Source organism: Seriola aureovittata, chromosome 10, assembly GCF_021018895.1.
Source record: "Seriola aureovittata isolate HTS-2021-v1 ecotype China chromosome 10, ASM2101889v1, whole genome shotgun sequence".
Taxonomy (NCBI): domain Eukaryota; kingdom Metazoa; phylum Chordata; class Actinopteri; order Carangiformes; family Carangidae; genus Seriola; species Seriola aureovittata.
Genome location: NC_079373.1, coordinates 7,604,451 through 7,628,650, shown reverse-complemented (window position 1 = coordinate 7,628,650; position 24,200 = coordinate 7,604,451). Strand labels below are relative to the sequence as shown.

Here is a 24,200-nt window from a genome sequence, read left to right as displayed (position 1 = left end):
GTTTGGATTAAAATGAGTTTATTCAGGAAGATTTTTGGTGAACAGAAAAGCTGAGCTGCTAAGATGAAAAATCTGGACTGCTGTAGTTGACACTAAAATCAATCAATCAGTCAAAATGTTTTTGTGCACCACCGTATCTGTGATTGTACATATTAAGAGACTATTTATATTAAATATTAAAGATTGATCATTTTTGGTCAGAAAATATGTTTGGAAATGGAAAGGTCTTATATTTATCTTAAAGGTCCAATATTTTACACTTTTACAGTGTTTTATTGGAAGTTTTGATATCTATATAAGAAGATATATTTGTGGTTTTTAGTAGCCTACAAAAACCATCTCAGTGTAGTTTCTCTGCTCTCAGGTTTCTCTTTGGAGCTGTAGTAACGAGAGCTCGGTGAGCCAATCAGAAAAGAGGAGGCTGTGAGCCTCTCTTCTGATTGCCTCACTGTTTTCAGACTGATCAAAGCTGATTGCAGTTTAACACTCAGGGAAACCAAAACCCTGCAAGGTTGGATGGTGGGCTGACTGCTTTGTTGTGACATCACAAAGTGACAGAAGTCCTCACGGCTCGTGTGCATTTCTCTGTGGACTGAGAACTTTGATACTTCCACAGTATTACTATAGAACCTAGACCTGCTTTATAATAAAAAAAAAAAGACATGGACATCTACCTTTATACAATGTGGGACCTTTAAGTATCACTCTACTGTTACTCTTTTGATGTTTCTTGATTCAACTGAAAGTGGTCTGGGAAGGATGATAATTAATATAATGGATCTGGAAAAAGCGTGAAGATGTATTTCTTCATTTGCTTACAATTTTCTCACCTCACCTATGGATTCTGTATGTATCAAGTCTTTAATGGGAGAGGGAATACATAACCTAATGATTTATCATCCAGGAGAGTAGGATATTGAACGTAGTGTTGAACTCCGTTGTATGACGCATTGACGTCGGTGAGACTTTGAAGCCCCTGATTGTTGTTGTTTTTCTTTCTGTCTGTCAGTTAGCACAGCCCCTCAGCTCAAACCGGTGAGTACAACAGATGTGAGTATGAAATAAGAGAAACGCAAACACACACAAACATAAACACGCACGCAGACACAGAAACACAAAAGTGAAAAACAAGACAGATGCCTGTAGAACATTTCAAACTGTTCGATATGTTTGTCACAATTGCTAGAGAGACAGGGAAGATACTGAGTGCACCACAATATTAAAATGTATAAATACTCACAATGCCTAATTAGCATTTTTTTGAATAGTACATAGAACGTCAAGAATATTGTATTACATGCAGTTTCTTTTTCCATTTCCCTATCAGACAAATTTTATGAAAATTAACTATGACATAAAATATAGTTGTTGTCCTGTGAAATCTATGTATCTCCAAGCTAGAAAAGAAGAGATATAGCCCTTTTTTCAGATTTTCTGCTTTAATCTACTGTTTCTGTAACATTAACTGTCTCTAATCAAATAAAAAGATGTCCTTTGTTGTTGTTTATTAAGTTTATCACTTCCAAAACTCAGCTTAAATGTGTCATCAGGACTGTGTGGGTGTGGTTTGATTGAATTTGATTGACAGTAGTCTAGCAACATAAGCAAACAGCCCCACAGCTCTCGGCAGAAGGTGATTCAGATGTTTCTAAATCCTGATTGGTGCAGGAAAGAATTAGACTTCACCTTTTTTGAACTGAATCCCAGCCACTTCAAACAAGTGAGAAGAGCAAAAACAAATACAGAAATCTCTCATGAAGTCTCTCAGAAAATGTGTGTTCATGCACAACTCTATCAGAGTAACAAGCAGATGAGCAACCAGGTTGTGGGTGCCTTTCAGAAGTAGAAGAATTTTCTGGAGCCATAAAGGAATCTTCTATCCTTTGGTTTAGCTGGAAAATTCAAAATTACCAAATTTTGAGCTGCATGGTTTTCATTGGACAGCGATGATATGCTCTATTTAAAATGTACAAATAGTCTATCAACATACAGTGGAAGTTTTAGTGGACAAATCGTATCCTACCATTCAAATAAGTATCAAAACCTTTTATTCCTTAAATGCCTCCTTTTCATGCTTTTGTTTTTTTGCCTCGCTTGTGACTCTCCCTCTCCGTCTTCTGCCCTTGGTTTGTCTCTTAGGTGGGGAAGATCTCCAAGAACAAGAAGAAGAAGCTGAAGAAGAAACAGAAGCGGCAGGCAGAGCTGCTGGAGAGGCGGATGCTGGAGATTGAAGCCCTGGAGAGAGAGGCCGAGAAGAAGGAAGAGAGAGCCAAAGAAGGGGGGGAGAAAGGGGCGCTTGAACACAACCGGTCTTCGCCGCTGCAGCCACCGCCACCGGGTCCCAGCATGGCCCTGGGAGAGAGCGACGAGGATGACGATGATGAGGAGGACGGGGAAGACGAGGAGGAGGAGGGAGGAGAGAGGGAGAGGCCCATTAGGTTGACTAATCATACATGTGAGTCATGTGATCCTGAGTTTTCTCTAATATGTTAAATACACGAGGCAGATGATTTGATAATTGACCAATTTATTTCAAGAATGATCAGTGCCACTGTGCTCGTCTGTGGGAATCCTTCAGACTGACTTAACTGAAATCACATGATCCCCTTAAATTTCTCTTGAAGAGATTTTTTCTCTAAACTGTACAGTGTAGTGTCCAGTACATATTCTGCATCACCATACTGCCGCCATGCTCAGGAGGCTTCAGACCCCTTAAAATAACCCTAGTTTCAGTGAAAATCAAACAACAATTCAGATTCAGGCTAGAAAAAAGTATCCTGTATTTCACAAGAAAAAAGATTCAGAAAAAAAAAAGGTTTCTCTTATTCCTTTAATCGTTTGATGATCCCGACCTCCAAGTTAGGAAACACTTTTCCAGAGCTTCATTGAAATTACATGCCACAAAATGTCCTGGACATTATTTTATACACATTTATTCCCAGCATTAAACCTGGCATATTTGTTTTTTTTTTTATTTTATTTCCTAACTATAATTTAAAATGAAGTCCTGTGGATTTACCCAGTATTTGGCACTGCAACATGTATCTGAATGATTCTACAGTAGGACTGAAGACACTAGTGCTGTTTTTTATCGGCCTTCACGCAAGTGTTTCATGTACATGTTTTATTATCATCATGTTCTGTTTCTTGTTTGGTCTAAATCCCGGTTCAGAAGGTTGTTCACCCTGCCAAGAATACAGTTTAGTACAAACTGAAATTGGAGTTGGGCACTTCATGAGCCTTTGGCTTTTTGACATTTCCTGTCACATCTATTTTACTTTTATACTGTTGTATAGGCACAGAAAACTAAAACTGCCATTTTCGGTGAATTTGCTATATTTCCTCCTTACGGCGTTGTTTCCGACCTCTGAGTCACCACCTCAGCTTTGATTTGTTTAGCAGAACTGGACTCAACTTTGTCTGAACTTCAGCTGTTTTGTCTCAGCTTCATTGAGACAAGTTTGCAATTCAGTCTGATTATCAGATTAACACTGAAGATTTAAAATCTTTTCTATTGGAAGCTTAAGGTGAAAAGTGGCGGTGTCAGCCTTAGGAAGCCGATTTGGTTGAATCCTGTCTTTGACTCGACTTCTTGCACTTTGCATTCACTGACAGGCACTAGTTTGTTCTTTTTAGTTTATTTAACCCTCTTGAAGCTGAGGCATTTATCATTAATTTAAACAGTGGTGTACAATAACTTCTTATGCATACCGTTGAATTTAAGATAAAGCAAACATCGGCTCAACCTGATCACGTGTTCTCGCAGAAGGTTGGTTGAAGCTTTTAATTCAAGTGGGATCCACTGTGAAGGAAAAGTGATCAACATATGTAGGTTAGCTTGTACTTTTTTTTACTGTATTCAGGTTGTCAACATTCAGAAAGATGATTTTTTTTTTCCAAATCAAAGCAGTGGCTTTTACAGATCTGCAGCATGAGTGAGCTTGCGAGTACGTGTATGCAGCTTTGTGCAGTCTCTCTGTGAATGAATAGGAGGTGGATTGGCTCCAACAGCTCATCCCACACTAGACCCACTGTGTATGGGAGGCTAGGCTGATTCACAAAAAAACACACAAAAAAAAACCAACACAGTGTCTCTCCGTCTCCCTCCTCCACCCTCTGTCTCTCCACCTTCTGTCTCTTTCATTCTTGTATTCTCTCCTTTAGCTCCTCTCTCGTCTTTATTCGCTTCTCATACTGTTTTCCTCTCTGCCTACAATGTCTTTGATTGCGCTTATATCTCCTTCCCACTCACTTCCTCTCTTAACTGTTTTTCCTTATCTCTCTCCATGTTAGGCGCAGCACCTCCCCAGGAGCAGAGCGAGGTACCCCACATCACTGATGGCGACCCCGACGAGGAGGAGGAGGAAGACGACGACGAGCCCACACCTGTCGCTGAAAAAGAAGCCCCCATTCCTCCCACCTCGGAGGAAGGTAGTGGAGAGCCAACACAAGCAGATGTGGAGGAAGAGGAGGGGGAGGAGGAGGACGAGGAGGAGGAGGAGGAAGAGGCGGCATTGAAAGGAACAGAGGATGAGAATGAGGAAGAGGAGGCGGAAGAGAAGGTAGAGCAGGAGGAAGAGGAAGAAGACGAGGAGGAGGAAGGGGAGGAGGAGAAAGAGACTGAAAGAGAGGAGAATGCAAAAGAGGAGCCAAAGAGTGAGAGAAAAACGGAGAAGGAGGCAGTGGTGGAAGAGGAGGAATCAAAGGAGCAGGAGCAGGGGGAGGATGAGGAGGACGAGGAGGAGGACGAGGAGGAGGAGGAGGAGGAGGATGAGGAGGATGAGGATGAGGAAGACGATGATGACGACACGACCACCGACCTCGTCACAGAAAACACGTCCCCTATCAAACCCCACAACAACAAAACCAATTTGGCCAAAACCAACGGTCACGTATTGTTGGGTTCTGAGGGACTGAAACCGAACCCTGGCACCCCTCCGCCCCCCTCGCCCACCCCCGAGCCCCTCCTCTGCCCCCTGGTGGAGTCTGAGCTCAGCTACACAGACAGGGACAACTCTCTCAGCTCTGGTTATGAGATGTATAATGGCGAGCTGTGTGAACCGGGGTTGACCAACGGCTCCAGCGATCGCCATCTGGGCACGATGCCCCTCTTCCCTGACTTGCCCCTTGATCCTGAGCCGGGAAACCCCATGCCAGTTGGGACGGCAGACATCGGAGCAGGACCGTCGCCCAACAGCCCCGCTGCTGACCGCAGTCGTACTGTGTCATCCTCGAGTACGGGAGACACCCCCAAAGGTGAGACATGGTTATACTGTCTACTGTCGAATGTTTTATATGTTGCTGGGTTTTATCATCCCACTTCTACTCATTATATTTATATATATATTCTTTTATTTAACTTTATTTAATTCGCTGATGTTTTATGATCCCTGATTTTATTTGCATTTGTTTTGCTTTTGATTTTTTTCTGTGCTTTGTAACTTTGTTAAGTGCTATATAAATAAAGTTTATTATTAGTTTTATGTTACTATGTATTCACACATAATTACAGATTTACATACTACATCAAAAACATTATGGAGCATTATGGAAGTGTTGAGTATAAAATAAATAATCACGTTAAATATATAAATGAACCAATAAATTGTGAAATATTATGTCACAATTTCTATTTTAATAATAAGAATTTTATTGGGCTACATTTTGATTTCATTAAAGACATTTTTGTATTTCAAAGCGCCAGTTTTTATTTCATAATGGCACTTTAAATTAAAAAAGAAAATTATATAGATAAATGTGAAATGATTTAATAGGAATGATTAAAAATGACATTTCATAGGATTTAATTTTTTTCTTTTATTTAATAATTTATAGGTTTATTTAGACAATACACAGTTTATTCCTGTGATTATTTATATGATAATGTCTTTTAGTTTATTTAATATCAAACAGTTTAGGGTTTCATATTCAGTCATATTCAATTGTACAAAAAGATACATTTATTAAAAAATATACACACAAATATGTTTTAAAATATGGACGCAATATAATATAATAATATAATAATAAATATGGAGGCAGCCCACAATATCGTTTGGATACCACCTATTGATTCTATTCATTTGTCATTTTTAAATCAGCTTTGATCAACAAATGATTTTAAGCAGCCTGAATTCTTCTGCCACCTTATCCCACGTCTCCATTGAAAATGAAATTTTACTGTAACTTGAATGGATAAAGAATAGAAAAAAACATAATGGTAAAAGTTAATTTTGATCTTAGGGGAGGTAACAGATCAATAGAGCATGAATAATTATCAGTATGTTTTGATTTTCTTTTGTCATCTTATACATTATAGCTGCCTGGTAAGCCGATCCAATTGCTCATTGTTACATTTTAGTGTCCAAATATCTCCCCTGGGTATTATTAAAGACTCACCACCAAAATTACTCGTCCACCCACAGCTTTCACTTTATTATCATCAACCTTCTAGCTCCAGGGTCACTTCTAGGATCACATCTCCACAGTTTAATAAGGATTTTTAAAAACAAAAACATGTCTCAGCAGGTACAAACACATTGTGAGATAATAAGACTTTACTTAATTATTAAGATAATTAAGTAAAAAGATGAACCTTGTTTTATCAACACATTTTCTCAACCAAGTTATTAATTTCAAGTCTGTTTTCCAGTTCAATAACACTCTGAATACATGTCATGATACCTGCAGTGGGTTCTCATATGACACGACGCCTGCAGAGTCCAAGGCTAAATTTCTCTTATTTGGATTCCTTGTTTAAAAAAGCTGAAGAGTCCCTGGTCTAGAATAAATGTCTATTAGGACATTAGAGTGTGTAAACTGTTCTTATTTGACTTATTCTATGCATTAACCCTTTATTCTTTCGCTCTTTTCCATCTCAGTCAGGGCCAGAGCTGCAGACCTGCTGATCAACCCATTAGACCCACGCAACGCTGAGTCTATTCGAGTCAAAATTGCTGATCTCGGAAATGCCTGTTGGGTGGTAAGACACAGTGTCTGGAATTTGATATTATGTGATTTGAAGAATATTTTTTTAGTACACAAGGTTGAAGGCTTTTTACATTTGGTTTAAAAACCTGCTGGGATTTAGCTGCAACCAGTGGGTCACAGGCCGGCACCACCGCAGGGGCAAAATAATCATTTATTTGAATAATTATTGACATTCAAACTCTTAGTTCCTGTAGTTTGTAAAGGTTGGTTTCACTTGTTTTGCAGAAATTATTTTATTTGGATATAGACATGGGCTATGTCAGATAATCTGTTTGGCCTGGAGGGTTTTATGGGGAGTTATTAACAAAAACATAAATGCAGTCATAACGGTACTATCTGGGAGATGTGGTTACTGTGGGTCTCACAGCTTCTGAAGTCCAGATGTTTGAAAGGAGAGTATCTTTAGGAGGAGGAGGAGGAGGAGAAGAAGAAAAAGCATAACAATAATGAAAATATTCCTGTTCAATATTTTGTGTTTGTTGCCCCCTGCTCAGGATCAATTTGCAGGCAATTCCTAAATGGGAAGCAGAATGGCACAAGGTTACATGTTGAAAGACAAAAGATAAATGAGATTTGATTAAACAAAAACTTTTGTCTCATTTCGTTCTTAATTTTAAAAAATAATAAAAGAGATTTAGAGAATTTTGTTTGACAATTGCCACTGACAATTTGTACACAAACTTACATAATCCTATCCTCTCCTCTCCTCTCTTCTCCTCTCCTCTCCTCTCCTCTCCTCTCTTCTCCTCTCCTCTCCTCTCCTCTCCTCTCCTCTCCTCTCCTCTCTTCTCCTCTCCTCTCCTCTCCTCTCCTCTTCTCCTCTCCTCTCTTCTCCTCTCCTCTCTTCTCCTCTCCTCTCCTCCTCTCCTCTCCTCTCCTCCTCTCCTCTCTTCCTCTCCTCCTCTCCTCTCCTCTCCTCTCTTCTCCTCTCCTCTCCTCTCCTCTCCTCTCCTCTCCTCTCCTCTCCTCTCTTCTCCTCTCCTCTCCTCTCCTCTCCTCTCCTCTCCTCTCCTCTCCTCTCTTCTCCTCTCCTCTCTTCTCCTCTCCTCTCCTCTCCTCTCCTCTCCTCTCCTCTCTTCTCTCTCCTCTCCTCTCCTCTCCTCTCCTCTCCTCTCCTCTCCTCTCCTCTCTTCTCCTCTCCTCTCTCTTCCTCTCCTCTCCTCTCCTCTCCTCTCTCTCCTCTTCTCTCCTCTCCTCTCCTCTCCTCTCCTCTCCTCTCCTCTCCTCTCCTCTCCTCTCTTCTCCTCTCCTCTCTTCTCCTCTCCTCTCCTCCTCTCCTCTCTCTCCTCTCCTCTCTCTCCTCTCTTCTCCTCTCCTCTCCTCTCCTCTCTTCTCCTCTCCTCTCTTCTCCTCTCCTCTCCTCTCCTCTCCTCTCATCTTCTCTCCTCTTCTCTCCTCTCCTCTCCTCTCCAGCACAAGCACTTTACAGAGGACATCCAGACGAGACAGTACCGTTCCATTGAAGTCCTGATAGGAGCCGGTTACAGCACTCCCGCAGATATCTGGAGTACTGCCTGCATGGTGAGGAGAATACATACATACTGTATATACATTGCATTACATACATAAACTATTCATTTTTTAATTAATCATACACACTCAGTATAGACTCAAGTACTGTACTGCTTCTCGTGTAGGCGTTTGAGCTGGCAACCGGAGATTACCTGTTTGAGCCCCACTCTGGAGAAGACTACTCCCGTGATGAGGGTGAGTATTTAAAATTACGGTTCTACACATGTAAAATTTAATTTCCAAATATGGAAACATAGAAAACTTGCCATTTGTTATATGTATGATGTATATAGTTGTGGACTGTAGGCTTATTATATTTGGGATATTGACTTGAAGATGAAAAATAACTAGTAATTAGGAAAAGTGATCAATATACCATGGGAATGCCAAAGCAAAGTGTCTTAAATGTTTAACGAACTGTTCTTATTAAACATTATAAGAAATTGAATGTATTTTCATGTGACGATTCGTGTTTTTGCGCTATTTAACCTCAACTCGCTTTGCAGATTTTCTCCATTGTTAAGATACAGTACATTTCTGCTAACTGTGCCCTAACATCACAAAGGAAGTGATGCATTTATCACCACTTTAAATGCATTTGCTTAACTTTTAATGATTGCACCATGGAGTCTAATGCTCACAATATTCCCAAGCTCATTCCCCAAACAAAAATACTAGCAGCATAAATACAGTACACAAAATAAATTAGTTTTTTTTATTTTTTTTATTTAGTTTTCAGTTTTGTGCATCACTCTGTGTGATCAACTCTGCTGAAAAGGAAGAATGTTCTTCTTTCTTGTGGAAAACCCAAAGATTAATAATCACTTTGGGTTGCAACACCAGTATGTGATTTTGTAAAAGTTTTGAGAACACAACACAAATTTAAGCATGTGTTTGTTGTTTTGCAAGTGTGTCACCTATTCTCAAAAGTGGGGCTATTGTTTCTTACAATGCATCTGGACAATGGACAAAAACTGTAAAAGATCAATCCTAATTGTGGTTTTAAATACAACGGCCTAGAGTGAGCTTAGTTAAAACTAGCCATCCCTCTCCCCAAATCCCCCTATCCACTGTCAACTGTAAATCCTGTCCTTTAATTCTGCTGCTATGCCTCCACTCATTTTCACCCCCTGTACACCTAAACCTGAACTGCTCAAATGTTATAGATACACAGAGATCTCACACAGCTCCCGTAACTGTGCTCAGTATCTGGACTTTTGCTGCATAACAGCAAATGGAAACATTTAATGGATTAAGCTTAAGAGCAACATGAGCCAGTTATCCTGTGAGTATATGTGTATCTATATTCCGGTCACATGTTACATTACAGTCCCTATATTTGCATGTAGACTCCCGTCATTAACCTCACTTATTCTCTTTACTCTGTCTTGTGAAATACAACACATTTCCAAACTGTGCACCCTCATCTTCATTTAACTTCTTGATCTCTTCATCCCCCACACATCTTTGATCTCAGCTAGCTCATTGGGTTATTTTTCTCATCGCATGTGGCACACAGTTAACCCAATTCTGCGTGTTTTGCACAGGCATTAAGCCAGTGTCAGTTTTGTCCTGACATCCTGATTCACAGGGAGACACCTTTGATCTCCCACCATTGAGGCCTAATTGAAAATCTAACGTTCTGCAATTCTGCATCTGAATACTTGTCACAAGTCTAAACATATCATTCCATCACCTCTGCTGTGGGGGCACAGCTCACTAACATGGATTTTTCTCCTTTACTGTCTGTGACTGTCTCTTTTTTTCCTTCCTTTCCCCTCTTTTCTCAACCTGTCTCTTCCCTTCCCTGTTTCCTTACATTTTACTTTCATCTCTCCTCCTTCAATTAATTCCTCTCTTCCTCGTCCTTACCCTTTCTTTCTCTGTCTTTCTTTGTCTGCTTTTTTTTTTTTTTGGCAACCTTGTTCCTTTTTCCTCCCCCCCTCTCCTCCCTCCCTCCCTCCCTCCCTCCCTCCCTCCCACCTCCCTCTCTCCTCCGTAGACCACATAGCCCACATCATAGAGCTGCTGGGCTGTATTCCGAGGCACTTTGCACTCTCCGGAAAATATTCCCGGGAGTTCTTCAACAGAAGAGGTAGCGCTGGACAGAGAGCTGGTGGGACTGAGACACACAGATATCTAAGGTGGACAAAAAATGGACACTAGAAGAAAGTTGAGACGCCATTAAATTTTGTTGATTTGAATTTGATGAAAATTGGATTCACTGATTGAATTTGTGACTGAAAACAATGAGAACGAATCCCCACCACTTCAAGGTGTTCCATTAGTCTGTGAGCGTGTCCATGCGGTGCCCCAAGGCAGCAGTGTGTGTCAGTCCCATACAGCCTGTCGTGTTGATGTGTGTGTGCATGCTGTAATGCTGAACCGTGCCTGTTCCCTCTGTGATGTATGTGGTGGTGGGCAGACCACATCGCTCTGATCATGGAGCTCCTTGGGAAGGTCCCACGCAAAGTGGTCGCTGCCGGGAAGTACAGCCGAGAGTTTTTCTCCAAGAAAGGTAAACGACCCCATGGTTAATGGTTGGTTAGGTGTCGGGTAGGCCTTATGGAATAGCTCTAGAACTTCATAATAGTCACAAGACCTGGATGAAGTAGTGTTTGTTGTGTAGTAACATTTGCAGCACTGCCAGTCATTCTACATCAAGGCAGTTCAGATTGATTTCAGGTAAGTTGTCAATCACAGCAACAATGAATAATGAATTGTACGGCTGGGCGATAATTCGTTATGATAGTTCATTGACTTTCATTGGTATATGGTATATGGTGTATATATTCATGGAATGATCTCTTATACTGTATTCACGGTTAAGGTTTAGTATACTTTTCCTTTTACTTCCTGTACGGGAAAATTTGGATTAAAATAATTGCTGTATAAAAGACAATAAAAGTAAAAGACACACCAGAAAACACTGGTCTGAACTAAAATACAAACACATGAATCATAAAACATGATCACAAACAAAAGAAAAAAGAAAAAATCTTTTTCTAAATTTTGTTGTCCAAAGTAATGAATCCTAGCAAATTGGGAAAAAAATCCAGGTTATTCAAGGTTTTGTTGTAACTGTGGCACACAGTTAATTGCTTTGAACATCCACTTAATTATTTTACATGTAATTTTGTTGTCCATCCTTACTTAATTGACATTCATATACTTTGTTGTGATTGTCTTAATTATCTGGCACTGGACTGAGGCAAAATAGTCTGTTTAAATCACTACAGACAGAGGCAAAAGAAGAAAATGATTTGTCTAAAAAATTAAAAAAAAAAAAAAAAAAAAAAAGTATTATCTTAATTTTGACTTGAGTAAACCAATAGATAGTTCTGCCTTATTATATTCTTATCAGCAATTGCATTTTGTGAAATAATGGCCAAAGGAGCCAATTAAACAAGAAGTAATTAGTCACCACAGACTGCATATCAAAGTTAATAATTCACCATTTTTTGTTGAGCAAAAGTCAAAACTTAAAGAACATGCTATTCTACTTTGAAAGCAACAATAGCAGTATTAATGATAGCAGTGATAGTGAAGTCATAATCTCGACCTAGAAGAGTAAGTCTTCACCTTACTGCATCTAAAGTCTTAAGTGTGTCATACACCTCACTGGTTCTGCTCATCTTTGAGCCTGGTAAGTGTATGGATCTGTGTCTGATACAGCTGATAACCCTTGCACTCTCTCATTTATTCTCTCTTTTCTTTCTCTCGATTTCCTTCCCTTTCTGCTCATATATTCTTCATAATGTGGCATGAGACCTGAATATTCTGCCTTTGATGTTGTCTCTCTATCTGAGGTCTGAGCCTGCACTTGATGTCTCAATGTTCTCCCTTTTATCTCTTAGCGCTCTGTTAATCTGGTCTGACTTTCTCGCTCTGTCTCACTGGGCTTCTCCTGTCTGCCATGCTGCCTTTAGCCGTGCGGAGCAATCGAGCGGCCTTGTTACCTTTTTTTTCCTTTGTGCACCCTGATTTTTATTGAACTTTCGGGAGGGAAAAGTTGGTACACTGATTGGAAAGAAAACAATTGAAACATGTTCATACATACTCAAAGATACTTTTTTAAGAATGCAGATAGAAAGATCATAAACAGGCACCAATTTGTATCAAGCAAAGCCTCCGCTGTAAAGGTTTATGCTGCTGTCAGAAGTCACCTTTCCTAATCAGTCTCTTGTACAATGCAGTATAGGGGAAGTCTTGATAAATGGTTTCTTTTCCCCCATATTGTGCTCTGCTCTCCAATCAGTGCATAGGAAGGAGAGGTTACCATGGCAGCCATGATTTGAAGTGGACCTTTGGTCTTGATCACTCCCACCATTAATCATTCTCTCATACTTTTTTTTTCTTCTCCGTCAGTCTTATACCCCCAGCCAATCATTTCCCTCCACTCTTTAATAATGAACACCTTCCTCTCCTTGTCTGTTTCTATTACCGTGCCACTTCTCTGCCTCTTTCTATCCATATCTTGTCCTTTTGTTTCTGTGGTTTTCAGCCAAGACTCTGCAGGTTTTCACTCCACCATTACAGCTCCTCACTGATTAGCACAACTTTGAGCAGAAAGAGGTGAACTAATTAGTGGAATCAGTTGCTGTAGTGATTGGTTGGAGTCTGCAGAATAACGGCATGTCAGTTCATCCAAATGACAAAGAACATATTTTCTCACTTACCTCTAATGGGATCCAGCCATGCAGACATTTTTGGCCAGATTTTGAGAAATTTGCCTCTAAGACTTCTGTCACCACCCCCTAACAAAATAGAAGTGAAGGGAATTTTCAACGGTACGACTACTTACCAAACAAAGAGTCCATGTTGAAACTGTTGACCGTGTGCTTTGATAACAAGGACCTTGGCAAGATAACAAGGACACTTGAAGCTGACGAATTTTTCTAAATGGAATTTTACAAAACTGTGGGAAAATTAAATTAAGTTTATTTCATCTTAATTGCACTTGGGTGGAGGCAGAAATCTAAGAGATGAATATCTTAGGGCCTCAGCAAAAAAAACCTAAAAAACTGTGTGCATGGCTAGATACCATTAGAATTTGAGTGTAAGCCTGTTGTTATTATTCTGTATTTTTACTTAATGTTAACAAATCCCTTGAAAAGACCAAAAATGTGTAAGTCTGTCTCATGACATTCCTTTGCATCCCAACCCTGTATGTGGCAATCAGCCCCAAGCCTGTTGGTTTCTACTGATTTAATGCAAAAATGTTTCACACATATATAGATTATTTTTTCTTTGAATGCTAAATCATTTCTAAAAACAAATTTTAGCTTTTGTCAAATGTCAAATGTGTCAAATAGTGCATTGTGTTGGGAACTATATTAAGCTGCTGATTGATATACATTTCTTGCTCTCCTGAATATTTAAAGGAGCAGTGTATGTGGGACTGACAGTGTCGATGTTCATCCTGTGTAACGGTGTGGCTCACTGATGAGTTTTCAATAGCTTATGGACAACAGTGGAGCTCTATGGCTCAGAGGAGTAAACTATAGCTAACATACAAGCTACAGATAATACTTTGTTTCTCTTGGGATTTGTTGACAATGAGGAAATATATAGAATATCACCAGCCTTATCCTTTTAAGGAAGAAAATATGTTTTTTTGTAATCTGGGTGAACTAACCCTTTAAGTATTTTCTTTTCTCCCCACATCCTCCTGTGCCCTTATTGATTCTGCTCCCTTTCGCCTTCTGCAGGTGAGCTGCGGCACATCACTAAGCTGAAGCCGTGGTCCCTGTTTGACGTGCTGGTGGAGAAGTACGGCTGGTCGCATGAAGACGCCGGACACTTCACTCACTTCCTTCTGCCGATGCTGGAGATGGTGCCCGAGAAGAGAGCCTCGGCCGGCGAATGCCTCAACCACCCCTGGCTCAACTCGTAGCCACAAACTCTGATCAAACATCCTCCTCCCCTTGTCCCCCAACAGTTAGCCCACACATCACCCCCTGGTGGCAGCCTGTGGAAAAACAGTACGGAGAGAAGCTGGAACAGTCAGAGTAGATGAGAAAGACTTCATCTTTCCTGCCCTATCTCACACATGCACCCTTACATGCTTATCTGACAATAGGTGTAACTCCTACACAGCTCCCTCCATCTCTTCCAAAAAGGAATGTAAAGACAAGCTTATGGAGATAAATTGACGTAGTAGCTGTGTCTTCCTAAACATCTCCCGAAAAAAGATTCAGATCATTTGAGGATGGATGCTGCTCACACCGTAAGAGGGAGAAGTCAGGCTCTGTCCAAAAGACATGTGCTATCTTCTTCTCTTCTGCCGTCAAGATGTCAGCCAGTCCTCTCCATCTACCCACCTATCTCCTCCAAATTTTCAGTTTAACTTGTTTGGATCCAGTCTGGGGCCACTGACAGCTGCTGATCTTTTCAGTGACGTGAAAGAAAAAGTCAACGAGAAACCCAGCTGCAGCGCAGACAGCCCAGAGCTCCATCTTCCATGACCTTTTACATAGCCAGGGCCTCAAAGACAGACAAATGTGTGTGTGCGTGCGTGTGTGTGTGTGTGTGTGTTATTGTGTGAGAGAATGAGCGTATGTGCCTGTGCACAAGATCTGCCTACACAGACCCTTTTTTCCTCTCTTTCTAGACCAGTAGCCCCGCCTTCCCTCCCTCACCCTGCTGTGGAAGAAGCACCCACATTGGACTAAATGTTTACACCCTCATTTCTTCCAAGAATCCAGTCCCAAAAACTTCTCTTTACCTGTTTGGTTCCCCACTTCCTCCCCCCTTAAATGAGCTGCATGCTCCTGCTGGGGGCCACCACAGAGAACTGGAGGGCAGCCAGTCCTCCAGGGGGCACCACACTGACAGTTGCCACTCTGACAGAGACAGATAGATGTCCGGGATGAGCAAAAAAAAAAACAAAAACAAAAATATAATCCATTTAATATGGAGGAGGACTGCTTGGTCTTTAAAGACTATTTTTAAAATGCATGGAGAGACTGATGGATCAGCATGAACGGATATGACAAATGGACGATGGATGCATTATTTTATTTGTGCATTTCGCTGTTTTTTTTTCCTGTTTCATCCCCTCTTTTGGACAATCTGTTAGACAGAATTAAGTTAGGATATTTTGGTGCCCCTCTGAGGAAGGTCACTGTGTTACAACCCCTTGCTCCTTCAGATTTTGACATTCCTAAATCTTGGTCCTCTGCCATCATTCCTGACTTTTAGTCCCCAGAACAATTCTGTTGAGTCCTGCTGTGGCACGTTTACCTGATTTGATTGGTACTATTCCCCCTTTTTTCCCCTTTAGAGGGACCCTTTGATCCCTGAGCTTCTCCAGAAAGGGGATGGTCACATGGAGGTTGCACTTGTCTTTGTAGATGTCCTTCAGGGATTTGAAACCTTTGTACATAGAACTGAGATCTGGCAACGCCGATAAGCGACCGTGGACAAAGTTTCAACACACAAGCATCATTCCAAAAACACAGAGGCTGTTGTTGGCAGAACTTGACTTCCTCTGGTACAGTGAGAGGGGGGGGGAGGTAACGGCCGCCATAGCTCGGTCCTGGAGGAATGTTCAGACTGAATCGTGCCACCCAGTGGCTGAATGAGAGTACTGCATCGCCACACACTGCTGCTGCTCTCAGTGCCAACGCTCCAAGACGTTCCACTATATCTCTCCACTTAATCTCTGTTTCTCTGTCACACACAGACACACAAAAACTCGCATCATCACGATTAGTCCAGTTGCCTATTTTTCGCAATAAATGAAAAAAAAGATGAGTATAAGTAAATGGTGAGATATTTTTAAAAACTATTTAATTCATTAAAAAAAGAGGAAAAAAAAAGAAAACAACTTTTCTCTGGTTGTTGTGACTGTGACAGAATCTCGTCTTATACTGAGGTGATTGTGTTTGTCTATTAGAGATGTTTTTATTTCTTTTGTCATTATTACTATTATTATTATTAATTATAATTATTATTATTATTGAAAAGATTTTTTTACACAGTTGTCACCTCTCCCCTCCCTCCTTACTTGAACAGTGCTGCTCTGTCTGGGCTCTGATGGTGATGAAAAAAAAATCAACAGTTTTGCAATAAAGGGTATGTGATGAGTTTTTTTGCACCAAAACCTCCTGATCTCACTCTTTCAGCCATGCTGACTGTTCTTCCTGATGACATTGACAGATTCGCGTCTCTTGTCTGTGTTTTTCATTGACAGATTTAATAAAATTGTAAATTAATGGATCCCGTTCCCTTGATGTAGTAAATTTTCTGCCTTGAAGTTGCGTCAGTCGACCTCACTAAAAGGGTTAGAAAATTTACAACTGGTCACCAGAAGCAGCAAAGGAAAGAAAACCTTCAATTAGCATTGAGTCCCTTTTTTATTGATATGTATCATTCAAGTGTTCCCACTATTTTGATGGAAAGTTATTAGACATGGGTCAGTCGTGAGTACATTTAGCTTCACAAGACTTCACTGTCAATGTGGTGTGTAAGAACAAATGTTACAGTACATTGTGATTCACACTAAAGCAAATATGGCTCATTAGACATTATCTAAGATGCAATAAAAGATGGAGTGATAGACATCCTGAGATCAATATTAGTCATTAAAAAGTAAAAATATGCTTTTAAGTATCAACTAGGGGTTTTGCAGTATTTTGTTTTACATCTTAAATCACTACAAATGGTCTCTGATGAAATCTGTGTCTGCCGTTGTGTCTGACTCATCCATTAGCACTCAATAAACTACAAGTGGTGCCTCATGTAAAGCGTACACGCTGTCATTCATTAGGCTCTGATAGAGGTACCTTGAAGTTCATTTCAGTGGGTGAAATGTTCATACTTCAACCAGACAGAAGATGACAAAATTCAAGTCAAAAGTAACAGTGATGAATGTGGAAATACCCACCAATGTAAAACTCACTGAGGTATTTATGGCATCAACATTGCTGAAATGTAGTGATGAGACTGTGATCTTGTGATCCACAGTGGAATCTTGCATTGTAACCTTGAAGACAACCCATCGTCATGGCATTAGGAGGATATACACATTTACTGTATCTATTGATGTACAATACAGTATAGGATTTACTACCTGTGTGTGCACCTACGAGTGCACAACACAGCTGATCAAGCACAGATAGTGTGCTTGATCTGTCATGTGTGTTTGTGAGAATGTCTCAGAGCAGTGAGGCACAGTTCTTTAGCAGCAGGGGTTTGGCCAAATCCAAGATGTCCAAGTTCGGATCGAGTGACCTGCCCAGACCCTCCAGCACCATGATGGCAAACACAATTGAGGCAAAATTACTCTCCAGCTTCACCTAGAAAAAACAATCAGTAGAAACATCAGTAAGCGGAAGCATCATTGTTCATGCAGCCAAGACATTCAGTCTAAGTTCAAGTCTGTTACTGGTTAAAACGGTAAAGTTTAGTACTAAAGTAGGACTATACGAACGGTGTTTATAAGGTTAATACATCAGCAACCACCTATTTGCAACAGAAGTATCACATCATGGTCTGTAAATGAGCTTTTATTCTTTTAACCAGGAAGTGACATACTTTATATCGCAACTGAGCTGACAAATGTGTTCTGGTCACCCGTTAGGGGAACTCCACTACAAAAAGCAGCGGATTCAGTCACTGACAATAATAGTGCACTATAGTCAGTTCAGCCTGAAGACTAAGACTTACAGACTTGTTCATACATATACCGAATACCTCTAATGACAAACTGAGTTTACAAACAATCAGTACACTGTTTCCTGCATAAGGCAGATTCAAAGACTTTTCACTACAACATTTCAAATACTTAGGTAAACTTCTCAGGTAATAGAGAAAAGAGACTTGACTTTCTTGTGGTCACTGTTGTTCTTTAAAGAATAAACCAGTGACCTCCACAAAACAGTATCCTAGCAACCTACACCATTTCTCTTGACCACTTCTTAAAGCTAAACCTTAATGACAAATCATGCTTATAGTAACAAGCTAAACTCAGAACTTGGTATTTGACTGCACACAAATCACTTTTCAGGCTTATTTTGTTTGAGAAAAACGACACACAATGAATATAACCTGCAGATATTTTACCTTGTGTTTGATGAGCAGACCAAAGACTCTGGAGAGCAAGTCAGCCACTTGGATCTATAAGCACAACAAAAACGCATTCAACAAAACACATCAATAGTAATTAGTGATCAATATTTCCTACAGTCACCAGCCACTGTCACCGGCCAATTAGACATTTTGAATACACAAATACCTGCGATAAATGATGGATGGTTATTTGCCAAAGTGGATATTGGGAGAGAGAAATCTATCAGCGTTATGTTGATTTTTTGAACCATCTATAGCCTATATAAACTAAAAAAAATGGTTGGGTCTTTGGAAAACAATATAAACATATAAATATATGAGGATGAGTAGTACTGAATCAAATTTGTCTAAATTTACACTTCAGTTTTCTATCTGCACAAGGACAGTGACGACAGGAAAACCAGTAAATGGCAATAATAAAGGAAGACAGCAATATTAAATCATAATAGAGAACACATGAACCACGACCACAATACAAGAATGAAACTAAAGGAAATGAATATCAAACAATGCTGTATTATTGTAAGAACAACCAGAAGGATGGCAAAAGACGATTTCTTTCCTCTACAGCTGCAAATAGTAACATTACAATCATGAGCATGATGGCAGCCATCCTCATGTGGCCCTGTATCAGAAACACAAACCAGACACAAAAAGAAAGCACAAATCTTGGTTTAATACCTTTCCCAGAGAGAGGGTATTACTGAGGGCATGGTCCACCAACTGGGCCATCTCCTTCTTAAACTGTGGCACGTCTTGGCACTCATTGGCTCGGGCATGATGCAAAATCAACTCTGCTACTCGCTCACCCTGAAGAAAGAAAATCAAAGACACAGTGGCAAGTACAGTTAGTCCAAGCTAGAGCGTTTGCTCAGATTTCAGATTCCATTCCTTACTTGTTCTATACATATATATTTTCTATCTGAGAGGCATTTTGAGGACTTAAAGATTGGATTTGCTATGGAAAAGTGGAAAATATACAAATGCGTAAACAAGCTGTAAAATATGCTCTGCTACATTCCTATGAAGTGAGATTGTTTTGGACCAGGTCTCTTTCAAAAACCACAAAATTTAGACTGGTCAAATCTGGACTAGATTACTGCAGAGAAGCCAGAGAGACTCTTAAAAACATAGTTTCAGATTTGTGAAACCTTTATTCTATTTGTGAAAATGCAAAAAAAGAAAGATTTCTCCGTTTTTTTTCACACCTAGACCACACTGGGCCAGGTCCAGATCAAAAACCAGTGTACGTAAACTAGTGAAATCTGACCTGTCTTTCTATTCACTGAACCATAGTACCAGCACAAACTCTTAATCTACTGTGTCGCCGTTCTCTCATTACCTGCCGCAGCACCACGGCTGTGAAGACAGCCTTGAAGTTTGCAAGGTCATGGTCACTGAGCTTTGCTACGATGCCGGCGTCCAGCAACACCAACTGGAGAGGACACGGGTCTGGTCTAACACTGACAACCACCGTATCCCACAAGTCAGTGAGGGTGGTCTTACCCTGGGGCTCCCCTGTGATACCAGTACTGTCCCTGGAATCAGCAAGAGGCCCCCGACACTGGACCAGAATGTTCCCAGGATGGAGGTCCCCGTGGACGAAGTTGTCCACAAAGACCTGGAAAACAGATGGATAAGTAAGGAAATAGTACATCTAATCATGTGATAACATTCAGGTAAATAGATAAATGTCTTTAGAAGTGTAGAAACAATCACAGTATTATTTCACAAATAGAACATTTACATGAACAAATGCCAAAAGTGGCCAGTGGATTATGTATCTCACCATTTTCAGCAAGGTGTCTACACCCATCCTGGCTATTCTCTGCTTCACACTCTGAGGAATCTCGGAGCTCAGGTAGTTAGAAATAGGCTCGCTCTCCTGAAAAAAAGGGCTGAATATAAATTGGAGAATGTTGGCCTTATTTATGATAATAAATTATAATAATAATAATATTATTATTTCAACCAGAACAATTGATATTTCCTAGGAATCCCAGGCACTGTGCCAGATAGGTGGAGTTTGCCAAACAAAACAGTAGTTCAATAGTTATTGAAGTAAGCATTTGTCATTCTGATGTGTATCTTGATAATACATTACATTTACAGTGTAGTTTATCACTCAATCATTCAGTCAACATTTTTCATAGATTTTAAATACTTCAGTGCTCACTTCAAAAGTTTCCACTAAAATTGTCCTGGTGATAAATGGTCGTAAGGGAGTTGGGAACTTGACATAATCCACATCACGGAAATTATCCCGGAAATGCTCGATGTTCCTGGCCTCAAAGCGGAGATCAATCTGCAATAAAAGTTAGATCAGTGACGTGATTAGACTGTTCATGCTGTCAATGTAATATATTTTTTTCTTTTCAGATGATTTATTGACATTTATCAAGACATAAAAAATAAAAATACATAAAAATAATAAAAAAAATAATAAAATACATATAAATATTTCATATATTAATAATAATCCCACCTGTTTGGTCATGAGCTTCTCAAACTCCTCCACTATCTCATACAGACTGAGCCATTTGAGTCCAGGGAGGCAGTGCAGAAGCCAACTGCCGGCTTTCATCAGCAACAGGTCTATCTCCACCTGCCTCCTGATGCCTGGATGAACCACCTTAAATGCACCAGACACAACTTATAAACATCTACTGCAGGATGTGAAAAAATACACTACAGCGTGCTCTACTTAAAATGGAGGCAATGTGAGATTTGGAGGGATTAAACAGGCTATCTTGCTACTGTCAGACTGACCTTGATAGCCACAGGTATCAGACGCTCCTTCTCTGTGCTGCACTCCTCATGCTGACCAGCTGGGTAGCTTCTCTCTTCATAGCCCTCCTCCTCACTACTCCCCCTCCAGAGCTGCCACAGAGATCTGACCATTCCTCTAAAACCAGGGATCTCCCAGGCTTCTAGCAAATCTTCTCTCTCCATTTCCTCCACCAGCAATTGGAAGTCTGGGTCCTCCACCTGGTCTGCCTTGGCCCATCCTCTGTACACCTGGGCCACACATCCCGAACCCACCGGCTCTTTGCTCTCAAAGACTAAAACCTTCCTCCAGCCTTCCCCAAAGGCCCTCTGGAGACACTGCTTGGTGTGGGCCCAGGAGTGGGGGCGTACCTTGACATGGAGTCTGGAGAAGCGTTCACAAAACTCTTGAGAGAAGATGTCACGTCTGGTGCTGGCCCACTGCCCCAGCTTGATGAAAGCCGGACCAGAATTCTCAGTCACCCACAGCAGAGCGTCCAGCCAGCGAGACGCCCAGCGTGTGGACATCAGAGCCAAGGGGGAGAGAAGGAGAAGGGGGCCAAATTTGAGGAATAGAACTAATGCACGGAGGCTGAGGCGAAGGAAAAATATGACTTTGTGCACTTGGACCTTGGCTAAAGACTTTCTGTCAGCATTCAGGGTTGGAAGAGTGGCTTCCTGGCACCTAACTGCACATGAACTTGCATTCACTGCACCCCAACATAGCAGTGTAACCTTGGGTATCTGGGATAAAATCCTCCCTCTTTTAACAAAACATGTCCTGGAGTTCTGGATAAGTCTGACTCTGGCAAAGGAGCTTGCTTTACTGAAAGTGTATCTCAGGTTGAGAAGAACTGCCCTTGCTCCAAAGGCCATCATGGTCATCAAGTCAAACGACTGTTAGCTCAGTCCAGGAGATGAATTGTTACACATGTGCCCGTCTTGTATTACGAAACTGCAAAATCATCAGTGAAGCATGACTCCAAAACATCCACAAGATTATGGCGGGGACTCCACTTTACAAGAAAGAGTCAACCTACTTATTTTTACTACAAATTAACTTAGCCTGAGTGTCAGTTACTGTAGATTCCTGTATACGAGAGGAAATTGGATTGCTTCTTCTCCCGCTGAGGACATATGGTCCATTTCATAGTCCAGCTGGCGTAATTGTACCAGCTAAAAATATCCATTTCTACTGAAAACAGAACATCCATGAAAACATTGCAACGATAGGCGCTTCTCTTCCGGGTCTGACGTCTCGCCGACCAGGTCACGTGGCTTCGTCTTAAAGGGGCGGCTGTGTAACGGTAACAAATATAAAAACAAAGATAATCACAAACGTTTAACGGTTGTTCATGAATTATTACAAGAAATGTTTGTGTGTTCACACACACGGCTTATACATGTTAATGTTTTCAGTCCTGTGATGAGTTTCCCTAATGGACGGAGCACACGGAGTCCGTTAAACGTATTTCTTACTACAAGGTATGTTCAAAGTCTTTCTAACCATAAAATAAATAAAAAATTCACTGACATATTAATGTAAATTAATTAAGTGGCAGTATACTCCCCCAAGTCACTGTAGAGATATTAAATGCCCCATAGGTGGCGACATATCACACATTACTCAGGGTGCTCGTCCTGTGTGTCTTTCCTCTTCTCCCTCTCCTCCTACCAGAAGAGAAGGAAGGGAGGAAAATGACTGCAAAAAACCCAAAACATAGTCCTGATAATCAAGACCGTTGTTGGCATAGATCCTTTTTTTCAGTTGCAACCACTGACATTAACAATGTCTCTGCTCAATTAAGGAAGCCTTTCCACAGGACCCTGAACGTAGCTCATCTGAATGGAATACAGCCTTCATTAAAGCTATTAATTACACCTGTGACAAATAGATTGGGTCAGGAAAGCATTACCCAGGGAGTTTGTCTGTTTTGTGCATAATCTTGTTGCTTACTCACCTTGGCCCTCCTTGCTGGTGTTGAAGGACACAGATCAAAACCCAGTGACTACATTTTTAATTCTATGCACTCAAATGCCTTTTTGAAGACATGTTTAATTGGTTACAGACAAGAATATTTTCCATTCCTCCATTAAACAGAAAAAATGTTGTCTTTGGTCCTATCAGTTGTGCAGTATTTGGCTGAATCTGAACAGATAGAATAGCCCTATAAACTTAAGAATTCATCCTGCTATTTCTTACAGCAACCACATCATCAATAAACACCAATGACCCAGTTCCATTGGCAGTAATACATGCCCATCCCATTAGACTGCCTCCACCATGTTTGACAGATGATGTGGTATGCTTTGGATCATGAGCCGTTCCTTTCATTCTCCATACTTCTCTCTTACCATCATTCAGACAGAACTTAATCTTGGTTTAATCTGTCCAAAGAATCTTGTTCCAGAAATGAGTAGGCTTTTTAAGATGTTTTAATGGCCAAATCCAATCTGGCCTTTCTGTTCTTGAGTGTTACTAGTGGTTTGCACTTTGTGGTGAATTCTCTTTATTTACAGTACATTCATTGATTACATTGTAGACAATGATACATCTACTTCCTTGACAATGCTCTTGACCAGGCTGGATGTTGTTAAGGGTTTTTTCTTCACCAAGGAAAGAATTCTGTGATAATATACTTTGGTTGTCTTCCATGGTCTCTTGGTGTTTTGCTCAGCGTGCTAGTGTGTTCCTTCTCTTAAAGAACGTACCGAATTGTTCATTTTTCCCCTCCTAAAGTTTCTTTCTTTGGATCAGATTTTGACAATTCCCATGAAGAACTGTCAAATGCAAATTCAACACTTGGAATCAACTCCAGACTCGACTCCTTTCATCTGCTTAATTTGTTACGAAAAAA

At 40.6% G+C, this 24,200-nt stretch overlaps 2 protein-coding genes across 6 annotated transcripts in view; one reads left to right on the top strand and one right to left on the bottom strand.

Moving 5' to 3' along the window:
- Window positions 1-16,725, top strand: part of srpk2 (SRSF protein kinase 2) — a 71,532-nt gene extending 54,807 nt beyond the window's left edge. For 2 of the 5 annotated variants that reach the window (XM_056386329.1, XM_056386333.1), the window contains 8 exons: window positions 1,010-1,050; window positions 2,140-2,455; window positions 4,294-5,256; window positions 6,882-6,982; window positions 8,404-8,511; window positions 8,628-8,697; window positions 10,928-11,020; window positions 14,214-16,725. In XM_056386329.1, the coding sequence (XP_056242304.1) occupies window positions 1,010-1,050; window positions 2,140-2,455; window positions 4,294-5,256; window positions 6,882-6,982; window positions 8,404-8,511; window positions 8,628-8,697; window positions 10,928-11,020; window positions 14,214-14,398 (1,877 nt within the window). In that variant the 3' untranslated portion in view covers window positions 14,399-16,725. Of the gene's footprint in view, window positions 1-1,009; window positions 1,051-2,139; window positions 2,456-4,293; window positions 5,257-6,881; window positions 6,983-8,403; window positions 8,512-8,627; window positions 8,698-10,504; window positions 10,598-10,927; window positions 11,021-14,213 lie in introns of all 5 variants that reach the window. The other 3 variants (XM_056386332.1, XM_056386334.1, XM_056386330.1) reach the window with 3 other exon arrangements.
- A 118-nt stretch (window positions 16,726-16,843) lies between these two features.
- On the bottom strand, window positions 16,844-22,921 carry adck2 (aarF domain containing kinase 2). The gene is made up of 8 exons (XM_056386335.1): window positions 21,346-22,921; window positions 21,062-21,208; window positions 20,753-20,881; window positions 20,366-20,461; window positions 19,919-20,197; window positions 19,258-19,386; window positions 18,571-18,624; window positions 16,844-17,804 (listed from the first exon to the last, which is right to left on the bottom strand). Exons 1-8 carry the CDS (start codon window positions 22,225-22,227, stop codon window positions 17,664-17,666), a joined length of 1,857 nt encoding a protein of 618 aa, XP_056242310.1. The 5' UTR covers window positions 22,228-22,921; the 3' UTR covers window positions 16,844-17,663.
- Between the last annotated feature and the right edge of the window lie 1,279 nt (window positions 22,922-24,200).

Bases quoted from the DNA above. Each gene is read 5' to 3' on its own strand.
- adck2 (XM_056386335.1), bottom strand. From the start codon at position 22,227: ATGACCATGATGGCCTTTGGAGCAAGGGCAGTTCTTCTCAACCTGAGA. The intron at 18,625-19,257 runs GTATTAAACCAA...TTGTGCTTATAG, and splicing joins ATACCCTCTCTCTGGGAAAG to ATCCAAGTGGCTGACTTGCT. The intron at 17,805-18,570 runs GTAAAATATCTG...TGTTTTTTCTAG, and splicing joins GTCTGCTCATCAAACACAAG to GTGAAGCTGGAGAGTAATTT.